Consider the following 15,905-nt stretch of genomic DNA (forward strand, 5'->3'; position numbering starts at 1 on the left):
TTCGCTCAAATTCGATAGAATTATAATGGCGCAATGGGGCAGTCGGTTTGGGACCACATCAACGAACCGATGCGGCCCCCGATCCGACTAAATCTTTTAACCTGCCCGATCAATATCTGGCCAATTTCAGGCCAGATATCGGTCGGGCATGCCCCTTGTTCCTGCCCCTACACGGGCCAATAAGCTGCCGAATCGGCAGCTACAATCGGCCCGTGTATGGCCACCTTTACAGGCCTGTACTGACATTGAGCTCTAAGGGAAGGGGCATTTCAAGGTTTCTAACGGAACTTGGATCATTTTTCTTTTCTGGAATGGTCTTCTTACCTTAGAATAAAAGGTGTTTGGGCTTGGGTATAAAATTCAATTTGGAATTAAAAATGGAGTGAGGGCCCCTTAGTTCACAACAAGGTGTAAGAAATGCTTGAGTGATCGGAGCACTGAATATAAAATTTGGCTTTGAATTCGGCTGAAGGTTCGGATTTGTCCATGTCCTTATTGCTTGGCAAAACCAAATCCTCATGAATTCACATGACTTTAGAGCACAGGATAAAAAAAAGTCAAGAGTCAACCCTAAACCTGGTCTCTTCCAACCCATTCCCCGTCCAGGGAGCCATTGTTCTTTATATACTCAACCCAACCCCTCTCTACTATAACTAAAGTGGGAGGGGTGGCAGAAGAGGAATAAATGCACATTGACCTTGTGGTCTGGAAGGACCTTGAGCAAGTTTGGCCCATGACCTCCAAAAAAAAAAATGATTAGCCAATCCGAACCCTCCAGACCCGCTGGTTTTGGGTTGGTCTGTGCATCACCAGGCCTGGGTGATTGGCTCAATGTTGACAATTTGTTTCTGATGATGCAAGTCTGTTTGGATCTTTTGGAAGGATTCGTCTAAATCCAAATGCCTAGCCAAACCAAATCTGAACCCTGGACAACAGAAGTTGCCATATTTTTTTCATGATTTAGCTAATTTGCACCCCAGCCTCTGCCCCTTACACAGGGGCTACCAACACAGCCTGGAAGCAGTGCTTTAGATGTATGATTAGGAGCATACCATTCTACGAATACAGTCTACGAATGCCCAGAGAATCCACAGTGACAGATTAATAAGGTTGATGTCCTACTGGGCTTTTTTATAAATCTATTTCAGCCCAAATTTGCCCTTGGCACCTCCACCTTATGTAAATGGAAATGCCTGGTAAGCTGTCAAGTGAAGATGAGGTGGAACGGTTGGTTTCAGGGGCTTCTCCAGCAGCGGAAATGTGCTGCACAAGAGGACGCCCAGGAAGCCACGAAGCCTGAAGTTGCTGGATAACTACGTTCAACGATTATGGCAGTTGGGAAAATAGACAGACACCGTGTTATTAGGGATTTCACATGCCGAGACAATTTTACCTTCTTATTGCTAAAAACTCCTTCCAACTTTATATTCTAAAAAAATAAACATCATTCGTTAAGTACAACAAGCCCGAGGCAGATTTACACGCGCACCACCGCGAGATGGCTAACCGCTAACCTGGAATTACCCTAAAAACACAAGGGTGTTCCTATCTGCCATCATGAAGTGGCATAAATGTATCCACCAACATTAATAAAGGAGACAACGGTTATAACTGGGTGACGATGAAGAGACGGGTGAACAAACACTGTGATGGTTTAGTAGTGACGGAGCCCCAATGATGTTGCCTTTGTCATTCAACCATTACAAGTTCATGTGAAGAGAAATTTAGTTTCCCAACAAAGATGATCCTTTGGTTAAAAGGGATGAATAGATTAAGACTGACTTTCATGAAGACTAGACTGGTCGATATATGGATAGAATGATAGAGACAGATGGGTTAATGAGATATATATGTGGACCGACAGAAAGACAGATGAATGGTCAACATGGAGGTTATTGTCATCTCTGGAGAATCTAACAAGAAGCATAGTGACTACACAGTATGTATAGGTATATTGATGATTAGTTGCAGTACTGCTTCTCATCACTATTGGCCATTGGCCTGTGTCTCCATAGGGCTGCAACAAAGCCTTTTCTCCAGCGGCCCTTCCTTCTCTAGTGACCCCCTAAATAAAATAAAGAGAATAAAAACTGTCCTACATGTCCAAGGCAGGACAAAGAACTGAGGGAAGAAGGTGGAGCCGACCATTATATGCAGAGGGAGGGACCAAGAGTCAACTTTTTTGCCCTGCCTCCGGAGGTTTATGAAGACAAAACCCCTTACGTCTGCACTGACAGTTTGGCCCTACGAGAAAAGGAATTTTCGGTCAATCCAAAACCCCCTTGACTTGTTCCCAGCATTCAACACAAGCAAACGGCTCCCTTGGAATGCTGGGAGGTGCAATATACGTTTAGGAACCCTCGGAGACACAAGCTGAAGACCACACACCAAAAAGCTGAAGCCACATGGCCTCCACGATGCAGTTTAAAGATGAAGAGGAGACGCCGGACTCACCTGCTCATCTGGGTTTTCAAACTGAGTCACCAGAACCATGTCACCGGCTTTTAAGTTTAATTCGTCGCTGTCGGTGGAAGCGTAATCATGTTGGGCTCTGACCTGCCACAAACCAAACAGAAAGGTTTAGGAATGATACTTTGTAACCAAAAAAACCCCAAAACCCTAAGAGGGGGCGTCTATAGATCTTGAGGGACGTATACAGATGAAGCCCAGTAGAGCAGGCTCACAGTAGACTTGCCTAAATGGCTCCATTGCTGATGTATTGTGTATTCACATTGTGATTGGCTGCTTGAGAGCTCAATCACAAGCAAGGAAATCTCGTGCCCAACCTTGCAGAACCAGGGCCCTAGAATCTTGAGCTCAAATGAAACTAATACAAAGTTCTTTCCTATTCACTCATTAGTCTTCATTCATTCTCGAGATTAGCCACCCCCTTACTGGTGAAATTGACAGTACAGATAATTATCAGTTATATTTCAGTCTTACTCTTCTTACCTTATACAGGAAGCCAGGGGGCATCTCTGCTTTTGGGGGGCTGGACTCCACAGTTCCATTGACCGTAGCAGAAAAGGTTTCCACCACCACAGCAGGAAGGGAGCTCGGGGACTTCTGCGGGCAAAAATGATAAAAAAAGGCTTTATAAGGATAAGCTTTCAAGCACGCTGATGAAGTTGAAGTCACAACTCCGGTAGAAGGTCATGGTCTGGATACACCTGAATGTCCCATTATTTGGGGAAAACCACACGAGCGCCATATTCCCCCCACCAGTTTCACTTACATCAGGCACCTCTTCAGATGGAGGAGATTCAAGTTTTACTTCCGTTTCCTTCTTGGCCGGTTCGGTTACAGGCACCGGGGCTGGGGCCGGCTCCACTGGCTGCAATATAAAATATATGTTGGTTATTATTGGTTAAAAGTGAGGGGGAGGAGAGAGAGAGCCTCTCTGGCTACTAATAGCCACACACCACTACAGTACATCAGCTTTGGGAAATGCTCATTGTCACCCAAAAATTCCCTCCATACCCAAAAAATACACGGCATCGGCCACACAGTAATAACCAACTCATTCTTAATTAAGAACAAAAAACGAACAACGCCATGGAACATGAGAGCAACATAAAATAATATTCAATAAAAATAAACGTTGATAAATAAAAAGGGATGATTACTGGGTGCCCTGCACAGGGTATGGCCTGATAGAGTGGCAGCGCTAGCTTGGAAAAGTGGGGAATAACTCGTATAGAGATGGAGGCAAAAGGGCAAGATGGAGACAGTAGGGCAAGATGGAGGCAAAAGGGCAAGATGGAGGCAAAAGGGCAAGATGGAGGCAAAAGGGCAAGATGGAGACAGTAGGACAAGATGGAGGCAAAAGGGCAAGATGGAGGCAGAAGGGCAAGATGGAGGCAGAAGGGCAAGATGGAGGCAGAAGGGCAAGATGGAGGCAAAAGGGCAAGATGGAGGCAAAAGGGCAAGATGGAGGCAGTAGGGCAAGATGGAGGCAGTAGGGCAAGATGGAGGCAGTAGGGCAAGATGGAGGCAGTAGGGCAAGATGGAGGCAGTAGGGCAAGATGGAGGCAGTAGGGCAAGATGGAGGCAGTAGGGCAAGATGGAGGCAGAAGGGCAAGATGGAGGCAGAAGGGCAAGATGGAGGCAGAAGGGCAAGATGGAGACAGTAGGACAAGATGGAGGCAAAAGGGCAAGATGGAGGCAGCAATATACAGTGGAGGACAGTTGCGACAAAATGCAATTAGAACAGCAGGAAGACTAATGTGAGTTCTGAGCACCCACTCCAAATGGAAATATAAGTGAACCCTATTGGGCAGTTTCCACAGGAATCCAGGATCCACTTACTTGGGCAGAGACATCCTCGCCTGGCTGGCAGGACCAGTCAACAACAAAAGAACTATCACTAGGGTTTCCTCCTTGAGACTGGTCCGCATTGCCCGACGAGCTCTTTTCAGCCAAAGGGTGAGCGTGAAAGAGAGACGGAAGGGATCAGAGACAGAGAATTGATAAAGACAAGAAACCTTGGAGAAGGTAGCCGACCACATAGGAGACAGCCGAACTGAGAGAAGGCAAAGTTTCAAGGTGAGAAAACCAGAGACGGTTGGCGTTATGTTAATGTTGGGCAAGAAGAGATCAGCTAAGAAGTCCTTTCGCCCAGCTATGTGTTTGGGGTAACGTTGGGGAGAAACAAACATATATACAGGTATAGGACCCATTATCCAGAATACTCAGGACCAAGGTTATTCCGGATAAGGGGTCTTTCTGTAATTTGGATCTTCATACCTTAAGTCTACTAAAAAAAAATCAATAAAACATCAATTAAACCCAATAGGGCTGTTCTGCCCCCAATAAGGGGTAATTATATCTTAGTTGGGATCAAGTACAGGTACTGTTTTATTATTACAGAGAAAAGGGAATCATTTAACCATGAAATAAACCCAATAGGGCTGTTCTGCCCCAATAAGGGGTAATTATATCTTAGTTGGGATCAAGTACAGGTACTGTTTTATTATTACAGAGAAAAGGGAATCATTTAACCATTAAATAAACCCAATAGGGCTGTTCTGCCCCAATAAGGGGTAATTATATCTTAGTTGGGATCAAGTACAGGTACTGTTTTATTATTACAGAGAAAAGGGAATCATTTAACCATTAAATAAACCCAATAGGGCTGTTCTGCCCCAATAAGGGGTAATTATATCTTAGTTGGGATCAAGTACAGGTACCGTTTTATTATTACAGAGAAAAGGGAAATCAGTTTTAAAATTATATATTATTTGATTAAAATGGAGTCTATGGGAGACTCTGAAATTCAGAGCTTTCTGGATAATGGGTTTCCGGATAAGGGATCCCATACCTGTAATACATATTCTGCATAGTGGGGTACTCGTCTGTGAAACCAGCCTATTGCCCTTGTGTTGGTGGATCCCAGTGACGAGACACAAAGTATCACCCCATGAAAGTGTTGGACCCATCCATTGGTTCTCCGATTTCTGCCCGGCATTTATTCTCTGGGTTCGGCGGAAAGATAATTAAGCCGGGCGTGCCCACTATTCGAGGGGAAACTATCTTCCCAATCCTTATGTGATTAATATATAACTGGGGTCATCCTGCTGCCCCCCAAAAACAGTAGAACCCTTTCCATTTACACCAGGGGTAAATAACCCGCTACAGAGAGAATCCAGACATAAAGGCAAACTTATTTCCAAATGAACGGGAGCAGGTTTCTTACCTCCCACAAATCCCACGGCAGCGACTAATCAGGTGAAAACGCAGCGGTAACAAAAAAAGAGCAAGTTTAGAACGTGAACATTGTACTGACCGGAGCAAACACTCTAATAGGAAAGCTGGAGATAGTACAGTCATTTTATCCACTAGATGCCCCATTAATCTCCTCTCCTACCAGCAATTTCAGCAAAATCTAGTGTAGAACAAGTTCAAAAATAAAAGCAAAGCTCTTATTGGTTGCTAGGGTAACTGCATAGCTCCCATGTTTGTAAACTAGCCAATATTTCCCTCTTGCTGTTCTTGATTCTCAACACTTGCTGTTAGCCTATAAGAATTATTATCGGCCATGATACTGATGCATTTTCTAAGGCTATTCTGCTCTGTTCCATCACTCCTGTCTTAACGAGCAACAGAATGGAGCAGATAAACGTCAGAAGACACTTCCTGCATCAGTCACTTAGCATTCTGGTAGCCGTCTGGAGAGAACAGCAGGGGGCACTGTCGTTTCAAAATCATAATATTAGGAATGATATCTATTCACAGGAAGGACAGAAGACGACATTAATGTAAAGGTAGCCATACATGGGCCGATATTGGTCCCTTAGACCGATTCGGCAGCTTATCGGCCTGTGTAGGGGCAGCAATGACGGGCCTGCCCGACCAACATCTGGCCTGAAATCGAGCAAATATCGATCAGGCAGGTTAAACCATTTAGTTGGATTGAGGACCGCATCAACTGACTGCGGCCCCAGGGCCAAATGACTTAATTAGCCTAAATTCCCCCAATATTGCCCACCCATAGGTAGGGATATCGGGAGAAGATCCGCTCGCTTCGCGACCTCCCCAAGCAAGCAGATCAACCAGTGACCAAAGTTAATCCCCGCTTTCTTACTAAAAGATTCAATAGTTGCCAGCTATTCCACAGAAGATGAAGTCTGGTAGTGATCGAGGGGCTGCTATGGACTGCAGAAACCCTTACCCTCGGCCATGTAAAGAGTTAATAGACCACAAACCTGGGCACCCGCTGAAGCCCCCGTACTGGAATCAGGCTTAAGGGGGTCAAAATCCAGATCCAGCAAGCTGGGCTCCTCTGTTTGAGGCCAGGTAACCTCAAACTTGGCAGCAGAAGCAAACAAGAAAAACAAGAGTTGGGTGGAAAGATCAGATGCAATGGAAATAATAAAGATTGATGGTCTCCGGTCATATGGAAAGAGGGTTGGACATTGTCTGACTGCTGTACAGCATGAAGCAAACCATTGATACTTCCATCTGTATAAGCACTAGGAGCAAAGGTCTAATGTGACCTCCAATCTCTGGTCCACCATCATCTCAACCTTCTGGAGAACATTGAGCAGACCCTTAGGCACATACAGAAGGTTTTTCCTTCACAACAGAGACACCGGTCCTTCACACAAGTCAAGAAGTTCATGCAATTTTCATGTTTGTCCAATCTCAGACAAGTCTAAAGACGGTCATACACGGACCAACCCAGTAGGATATCCAACTGATATGGAGATGGTTGACAGTATGGTAAGGAATTCTTTAAATATACCAACTTTTCCGAAATTATTTGACCGTCACAAAACAAGTGGGGCGTGCAGGGTAGGAGATGTGCTGTGGGTGGGGTTTATCCATAATTGGGGAGTGGCCAGACCAGATTAGGGGTGTGGCTGTGCATGCATAGGTTTTCTCTTTTCTATTGGAGTCCCCGTTTGACTTGTTGGTAGGGCCCCCAACCTAAGGGGCAGGGGCGTTTCAGCCCCTCTCTGCACTAGAAGAACCATAATTTCAGCTTTTTCAAGGGCACTGCTGTTTCTCAACTCTCCTCATAGCAACAGCGCCCCTTCTAGAGGGTTTAGGTGACTAGTGGGACCTTTGCTAGGTTAGTAGTACAGGGCGTCATGATTTCTGATGGCGGCTCCGCCAATGAGGTCAACTGACTTGACTCTTAATAAGAATAGTAGCTCCTCTTCTTCCCAGAATCCCTCCCTAATCCCCTGGACTGTTTTATGTGCCTATTTCCAACACAAGCGCCACCTAGTGGCAGAACACAGACACCACCCATGAATATTGTCATACGTTATAGGATATAAATGAATACAAGTATCTATATAGGGTGGAAAGATCTGGAAAAGACCATAAATCAGAAAAGCCACTGAAGGAGATACACAGAGGGGTAAAAAGTAGGAATATCCCACCGGGGTGTCACTTTCCAGAGCCAATAGCATCAAGTTGTGTTGGATTTGAATTCGGAAGTAACTACATTAACATTCTGCCCCCTCAGCCATTTAGTTAATGAATATTTATGCATTGCCTGTGAGTAACGAGGATCAATAGCAATCACGTGAGGGAGAAAATCAATGTTGGGTCTCTCCAGTCCCCATAATAATGGCCCCATTCATCAGGGAACGTCAATGGATTTCTGGATCGGTGGCACATTTGGCCACGGTGCCGGGGCTGCTGGGAGATTCAGCTCCTTTCTCTGAGTGACACCCCCTGGGGGCTCATTTCATGCAAGGGTTAGTGAGTTGAAGGCCACTTGGGAAGAGTAGGCGGAGCTAACCTGTGAAGGCGTGGTCACACTTATCTCTGGCACAAAACTGTCATCAAACAGACTGAGTATATTCTCTTGCTTGAAGTCCTTGGACGGCGTGACTTTTGGCGGAGGCGGAACCGGGGGGCCTCTCCTCAGCTACATGCAAGCAAGTTAGCAGCACAGACAAATCCACACGAAGCCCCCGCCCAAAAACAAAAACATATACAGAAACAGGTTAGCAGAGCACAGACATGGGTTACAGGTCAGTTACACAAACAAGGCATCGTAGGGCGGGCAGCATTGGGGCACAGGGGCGGCATTGGGGCACAGGGGCAACATATCCAGGTTAAAAGCAGCAAATTATTAGTCGGTCAGACACTAGTGCACAAGGCTGGCAGCAATCTAATACAGTTCATATACAGGTATGGGATCCCTTATCCGGAATCCCGTTATCCAGAAAGTTCCGACTTACAGAAAGGCCATCTCCCATAGACTCCATTATAAGCAAATAATTCTAATTTAAAAAATGATTCCCTTTTCTCTGTAATAATAAAACAGTACCTGTACTTGATCCCAACTAAGATATAATTACCCCTTATTGGGGGTAGAACAGCCCTATTGGGTTTATTTAATGGTTAAATGATTCCCTTTTCTCTGTAATAATAAAACAGTACCTGTACTTGATCCCAACTAAGATATAATTACCCCTTATTGGGGGCAGAACAGCCCTATTGGGTTTATTTAATGGTTAAATGATTCCCTTTTCTCTGTAATAATAAAACAGTACCTGTACTTGATCCCAACTAAGATATAATTACCCCTTATTGGGGGCAGAACAGCCCTATTGGGTTTATTTAATGGTTAAATGATTCCCTTTTCTCTGTAATAATAAAACAGTACCTGTACTTGATCCCAACTAAGATATAATTACCCCTTATTGGGGCAGAACAGCCCTATTGGGTTTATTTAATGGTTAAATGATTCCCTTTTCTCTGTAATAATAAAACAGTACCTGTACTTGATCCCAACTAAGATATAATTACCCCTTATTGGGGGCAGAACAGCCCTATTGGGTTTATTCAATAGTTAATTGAATTTTAGCAGACTTAAGAAATTACAGAAAGATCCCTTATCCGGAAAACCCCAGGTCCCTGAGCATTCTGGATAACAAATCCCATACCTGTACTAGAAATATACAGCAGCTTTAATTTATATTGTGTCCGGCCCATTCTTTTCATTAAAAAAAAATCCATAGCATTGATTACTTACAGTAATTAAACATATGAACGACCCCTCCCTCATTGTGCAATTAGCAGAGTACATTAAATGACAGATAATCAACCCCCTTCCCGAGTACATACTGTCTCTTTAGTTAATTCTAGAACTATCTAGAACAGCCACAGCTTTTTGTCTGACCTTATGGGTAAACACAAAGGATACTGGGAGTCGTAGTCCTAAAAATTCATGCTCTAAGCCATATTGTATAACTTTATTCCCATAAAGGCCGACTGACTTGCAATACCATGGTAAATTCAGCAGGTGTCGCCATTGAGCTTCCACCCTCTTTTGCCTCTTGAGATCTTTCTTGTTTATCTCAGGGACAGAGCGCTGACCCAGCACTCCCAACAATGGAGATTGGGGGGGGGGGGGGGGGGTCACTGCCTTCATGCCAACTGCATCTGAATCCAAATGCCACCGTTGCAAAGGGCACATCTCCATCATGATGCACTCTACTGCATTAGCCCCCAGTGTGTTATTGCCTAGCAACCAGCTTTATGATAAATAACCCCCTATTCCCCTATCACTTGCACAGATCCCGCTCCGACAAATGATTTTCCATAAATCCACAGAACATAGAGGCTGACACGCAGTTGTATTCTGGGAGCTATGAAATACCCAGGCGGAGCTGCCCCGTAGATTCCCTTGGGCTGGGACGTGACTCAGCACGTTGGGTTCTTGTTCCATTACAGCAGAGCACAAGGCGGATTTCATGAGTCGCTTAAATGGCAGAAAGTCAGCAGAGCAGAGAAAGTGCCTGATAATTTCAACAGAACTTTCCAGGAGATCCGCTGCAAGGAAAGCTCCCTTGTAGGCACTTTGCAAGAAAATCACGACCTCCAAGATAATGAAAGGGTTAACAGAAGCCCTTAGCCCGCATGTTTCCGAGATCTTACAAGATCCCAGGGGGCTGCCGGGGATCACCAATGGCATCTTTCTCCTTGGTCCACTAGTCCCTCAATTACACAAGTCATTCTAGGTGCATCGTTGGCCAAAGAGACGCGTGAGGAGCTCATCTCCACCAACAGAGAGTCCTTCACTTCTTTTTTTGTTCTGGGTCCATTTTCAAGTTATTTGGATCAAGCAACTCAAATGAAACCAGAGGGAACTTTAGCTTGGGTTATGCTTTTGGGGTAACTTGGGCTACAACTTTTTTACCCAACACTGGCATGAAAAAAGTTCCTTGGGGCACCCAATAAGGTGCATAGTTGGCCAAAGAGACGCGTGAGGAGCAATTTGCTCATCTCCACCAACGGTTCCTCAAGCGAGAGTCCTTCACTTCTTTTTTTGTTCTGGGTCCATTTTCAAGTTATTTGGATCAAGCAACTCAAATGAAACCAGAGGGAACTTTAGCTTGGGTTATGCTTTTGGGGTAACTAGGGCTACAACTTTTCTAACCCAACACTGGCATGAAAAAAGTTCCTTGGGGTGTCCAATAAGGTGCATAGTTGGCCAAAGAGACGCGTGAGGAGCAATTTGCTCATCTCCATCAACGGTTCCTCAAGCAAGAGTCCTTCACTTCTTGTTTCTGGGTCCATTTTCAAGTTATTTGGGTCAAGCAACTCAAATGACACCAGAGGGAACTTTAGCTTGGGTTATGCTTTTGGGGTAACTAGGGCTACAACTTTTTTACCCAACACTGGCATGAAAAAAGTTCCTTGGGGTGCCCAATAAGCACTGTTTGGTAGTTCTTATGTTGACTGGCAGCCTATAGGAGGCTGTAATTGGCAGTACCCATGGTTTTTATCCAACCAAAACTTGCCTCCAAGCCAGGAATTCAAAAATAAGCAGCTGCTTTTGAGGAGCAACATCCAAGGGGTTGGTGGGCAACATGTAGCCTCCAAGCCATCAGTTAGGGAACATTGCCATAAGAAAATCAAGATATTGAGCCCTCTTGCTACTTTCTGCTCTTGATCATGTCAAGAACCTTTGAAAGAATCTATAAATGATGTGCATTAGTCATCGTGTACAAATGGAGGTCCTACCAACATGGGTTGATAGGACCTTCAGGGTTGGTAGGACCTCCATTTGTACAAGATGACTAATGCACATCATTGATAGATTCTTTCAAAGGTTCTTGACATGATCAAGAGTAGAAAGTAGTGGGCAAGTGGACAGGTCTGGCTGCTGGCCCTACAGGACCAACTGGAGTTATACCTGTGATGGTGACTTGGATATGACCACAGATGGCGTCTCCTCGGCAGGGGCAGAGCGCTCTTCGAAGTCATGGTTGACAGCCTTCGTTTCAGACACGGCCGGTGGCCCGTCTGTGGCAGGTGGGGACGGGCTCTTGTTCATCTTCGTGGGGGTCGTTTCACTGTAAATACAAGAACTTGTAGTCTTAAAAGATCCTTTATATCATTACTGACCCCCAACTGGTCCTTACTACCATTTCTTGGCTCCAGTCAGATAGGGGATAGGGTCCAAACACACTGCAACCAATCATCTCAGTCAACCGACCCACCCCTGTCCCACCAATACCAGTTAAGATGAAACGAAGACAAACATAGCAATTAGTCCCTCCCCCGAGGATCTCACGGTGTAAGTTCTAAGAACTAATTGTAGCTACAGCTGGGAGGCCTCGGGTTCTACTAGGAACATCTCATACTGCTCTATACTGGCCTGTAAATAGGACTTTGAGATGCTGAGCTAATCTATACAGGCTCTCTTTGTTCATTGGTTACATTCCGTATGGCCTCTTATTGGCCGACTTCTCCCAATAAGCCAATCGTAATCCTCGAGGAATGTGACCAGCGAGTCCCCAACAGAAAGGGAGCCTGAACAACTTTGTGGATAGACTTTACAGCACTAAAATACTTGGGGGGACACTTGGGGGGAACTGTAGGAAGGTAACAATACCCCTTTAATCTTTATAGTCAACAAACATGGCTGCCAGGGGGAACAAGCGTGTCAATAATAAAACGACAGTTAGTGGCTGTTAGTGTTCAACATGGGGCAATAAAGGGTTATTAATTAGAAAGATTGATTCGTTCAATTAGGAACTAATGGTCCAGTACAAGACAAAAGGCCCAAACACGTTCCTGGCACAAACCAAAAGGCCAACACACGGGGGGGGGGGAGTTGCACCCCCAGTTAATAATACACGATGCAGCCTGCGTCACTACCTGCCCTTCTTTATCCTCAGGCGGGAGAACAAGTTCATTTTCTTTCTGTTGGAGTTGGCAGGGGGCAAACGATGGTCACCGACAGCGGAACAGAGACATTGGCGGAATGTAATAAGCGCCCCCCCCGTAATAGCAAAGCCTCCCCCCTAATCTGTGCCAATGTCTGCCCTTCTATTGGCTGGAAAAGTTACAAATTAGGTGCATTTTCTTGATACAATTCTTTTAGTTTTAGGGGCTCAGAACAAAAATGTATTGGGGTAAATCTACCACTCTGATGGGGAGGGGCAGGGAGGCTGTGACTCAGGGGGTGGGACTAGAACTCTCTGATGGAAGTTACAGGGGGAGGGGCAGGGAGTCTGTGACTCAGTGGGTGGGACTAGAACTCTCTGATGGAAGCTTACAGGGGGAGGGGCAGGGAGTCTGTGACTCAGTGGGAGGGACTAGAACTCTCTGATGGAAGCTTACAGGGGAGGGGCAGGGAGTCTGTGACTCAAGCAGTGGGAGGGACTAGAACTCACTGATGGAAGCTTACAGGGGAGGGGCAGGGAGTCTGTGACTCAGGGGGTGGGACTAGAACTCTCTGATGGAAGTTACAGGGGGAGGGGCAGAGAGTCTGTGACTCAGTGGGTGGGACTAGAACTCTCTGATGGAAGCTTACAGGGAGGGGCAGGGAGTCTGTGACTCAGGGGGTGGGACTAGAACTCTCTGATGGAAGTTACAGGGGGAGGGGCAGGGAGGCTGTGACTCAGGGGGTGGGACTAGAACTCTCTGATGGAAGTTACAGGGGGAGGGGCAGGGAGTCTGTGACTCAGTGGGTGGGACTAGAACTCTCTGATGGAAGCTTACAGGGGGAGGGGCAGGGAGTCTGTGACTCAGTGGGAGGACTAGAACTCTCTGATGGAAGCTTACAGGGGGAGGGGCAGGGAGTCTGTGACTCAGTGGGTGGGACTAGAACTCTCTGATGGAAGCTTACAGGGGAGGGGCAGGGAGTCTGTGACTCAGGGGGTGGGACTAGAACTCTCTGATGGAAGTTACAGGGGGAGGGGCAGAGAGTCTGTGACTCAGTGGGTGGGACTAGAACTCACTGATGGAAGCTTACAGGGGGAGGGGCAGGGAGGCCGTGACTCAGTGGGTGGGACTAGAACTCTGATGGAAGTTACAGGGGGAGGGGCAGGGAGTCTGTGACTCAGGGGGTGGGACTAGAACTCTCTGATGGAAGTTACAGGGGGAGGGGCAGAGAGTCTGTGACTCAGTGGGTGGGACTAGAACTCACTGATGGAAGCTTACAGGGGAGGCAGTCTGTGACTCAAGCAGTGGGTGGGACTAGAACTCTCTGATAGAAGCTTACAGGGGGAGGGGCAGGGAATGCGTGACTCAGTGGGTGGGACTAGAACATTGATGGCAGCTTACAGGGGAGGGGCAGGGAGTCTGTGACTCAAGCAGTGGGTGGGACTAGAACACTGATGGAAGCTTACAGGGGAGGGGCAGGGAGCGTGTGACTAGTATTTAGATCATTTCAGACCAATGGCGACACCCGGGGTAAGAGGAGAGCTCTGCTTTCCTGCCCCACTTCCACTTGGCACCACCCACCTTGGCTGAACTTTAACACTGGAGGAGTTCGTCGAGAGGTTTCCCTGCTCCGATTCCAAAGTCACCATCACGTCATTGAGGCCCTGGTGCAGCTGTAAGAACAGTCCAAGTCTTATACCCGCAGGCATGTACAATTATTGTTCTAACTACAAAAATAATCTATGTTATGCAGGGTGCAATGGGGATCTGGTTATCCGTAAGCAAATCAGTTACAATGAAGTGTAAAGGGAGGGGTTTGTTTATAAAGGGGTCAGTCCCTCCCAGATGATTACAGGGAATGTAGCAATACTTTGTTACTGCAAGACAATATTAACCCCCCCAATGACCACATTAGCCAATAATTGGACTAGCCCACAAGAAATAGCAGTGGGGGTGGGAATGAACGTAAAGCCTATTCTCCGGCCCTTACCTTGCCCATCTCCTTATGGAAATTCTCCTCCAGCCCAGCGATACTCTGGAATGTGTTGACATAGAAACCAACACGGCTGTAAAATAAGAAAAATGTCTTTAGTGGTTTCCAGACCCTGCGAATCTTCAACTGAGATTTGTTTATTTATCCCACTGACCTCCTGCTTTCCATCAACTCCTGCTCACCTACCCCCCAGCTGTAACTAGAATCAATATGGCACCCCCTACCCATATGTATAAATACAAATATACAGAGAGGGAATGTTCTGGGCACACAATAAGCTGTACCCCCATACTGTACTGTCTAAGGGAAACACTATGGCACCCCCTACCCATATGTATAAATACAAATATACAGAGAAGGAATGTTCTGGGCACACAATAAGCTGAACCCCCATACTGTACTGTCTAAGGGAAACACTATGGCACCTCCTACCCATATGTATAAATACAAATATACAGAGAAGGAAATGTTCTGGGCACACAATAAGCTGTACCCCCCATACTGTACTGTCTAAGGGAAACACTATGGCACCCCCTACCCATATGTATAAATACAAATATACAGAGAAGGAATGTTCTGGGCACACAATAAGCTGTACCCCCATACTGTACTGTCTAAGGGAAACACTATGGCACCCCCTACCCATATGTATAAATACAAATATACAGAGAAGGAATGTTCTGGGCACACAATAAGCTGTACCCCCATACTGTACTGTCTAAGGGAAACACTATGGCACCCCCTACCCATATGTATAAATACAAATATACAGAGAAGGAATGTTCTGGGCACACAATAAGCTGTACCCCCATACTGTACTGTCTAAGGGAAACACTATGGCACCCCCTACCCATATGTATAAATACAAATATACAGAGAAGGAATGTTCTGGGCACACAATAAGCTGTACCCCCATACTGTACTGTCTAAGGGAAACACTATGGCACCCCCTACCCATATGTATAAATACAAATATACAGAGAGGGAATGTTCTGGGCACACAATAAGCTGTACCCCCATACTGTACTGTCTAAGGGAAACACTATGGCACCCCCTACCCATATGTATAAATACAAATATACAGAGAGGGAATGTTCTGGGCACACAATAAGCTGTACCCCCATCCTGTACTGTCTAAGGGAAACTCTATGGCACCCCCTACCCATATGTATAAATACAAATATACAGAGAAGGAATGTTCTGGGCACACAATAAGCTGTACCCCCATACTGTACTGTCTAAGGGAAACGCTATGGCACCTCCTACCCATATG

At 45.9% G+C, this 15,905-nt stretch overlaps 1 protein-coding gene across 1 annotated transcript in view; it reads right to left on the bottom strand.

Annotated features, from left to right (window-relative positions):
- The window catches only part of bin1 (bridging integrator 1), a gene marked incomplete in the record, with an annotated part of 56,658 nt that overhangs the window by 7,832 nt on the left and 32,921 nt on the right, over positions 1–15,905 (bottom strand). Inside the window, 8 exon segments of the mRNA NM_203900.1 lie at positions 2,455–2,556; positions 2,953–3,066; positions 3,236–3,334; positions 8,255–8,383; positions 11,663–11,822; positions 12,631–12,675; positions 14,221–14,312; positions 14,630–14,705. Of these exon segments, the coding sequence (NP_989231.1) occupies positions 2,455–2,556; positions 2,953–3,066; positions 3,236–3,334; positions 8,255–8,383; positions 11,663–11,822; positions 12,631–12,675; positions 14,221–14,312; positions 14,630–14,705 (817 nt within the window).

The sequence above is a fragment of the Xenopus tropicalis genome, chromosome 9 (assembly GCF_000004195.4).
Source record: "Xenopus tropicalis strain Nigerian chromosome 9, UCB_Xtro_10.0, whole genome shotgun sequence".
Taxonomy (NCBI): domain Eukaryota; kingdom Metazoa; phylum Chordata; class Amphibia; order Anura; family Pipidae; genus Xenopus; species Xenopus tropicalis.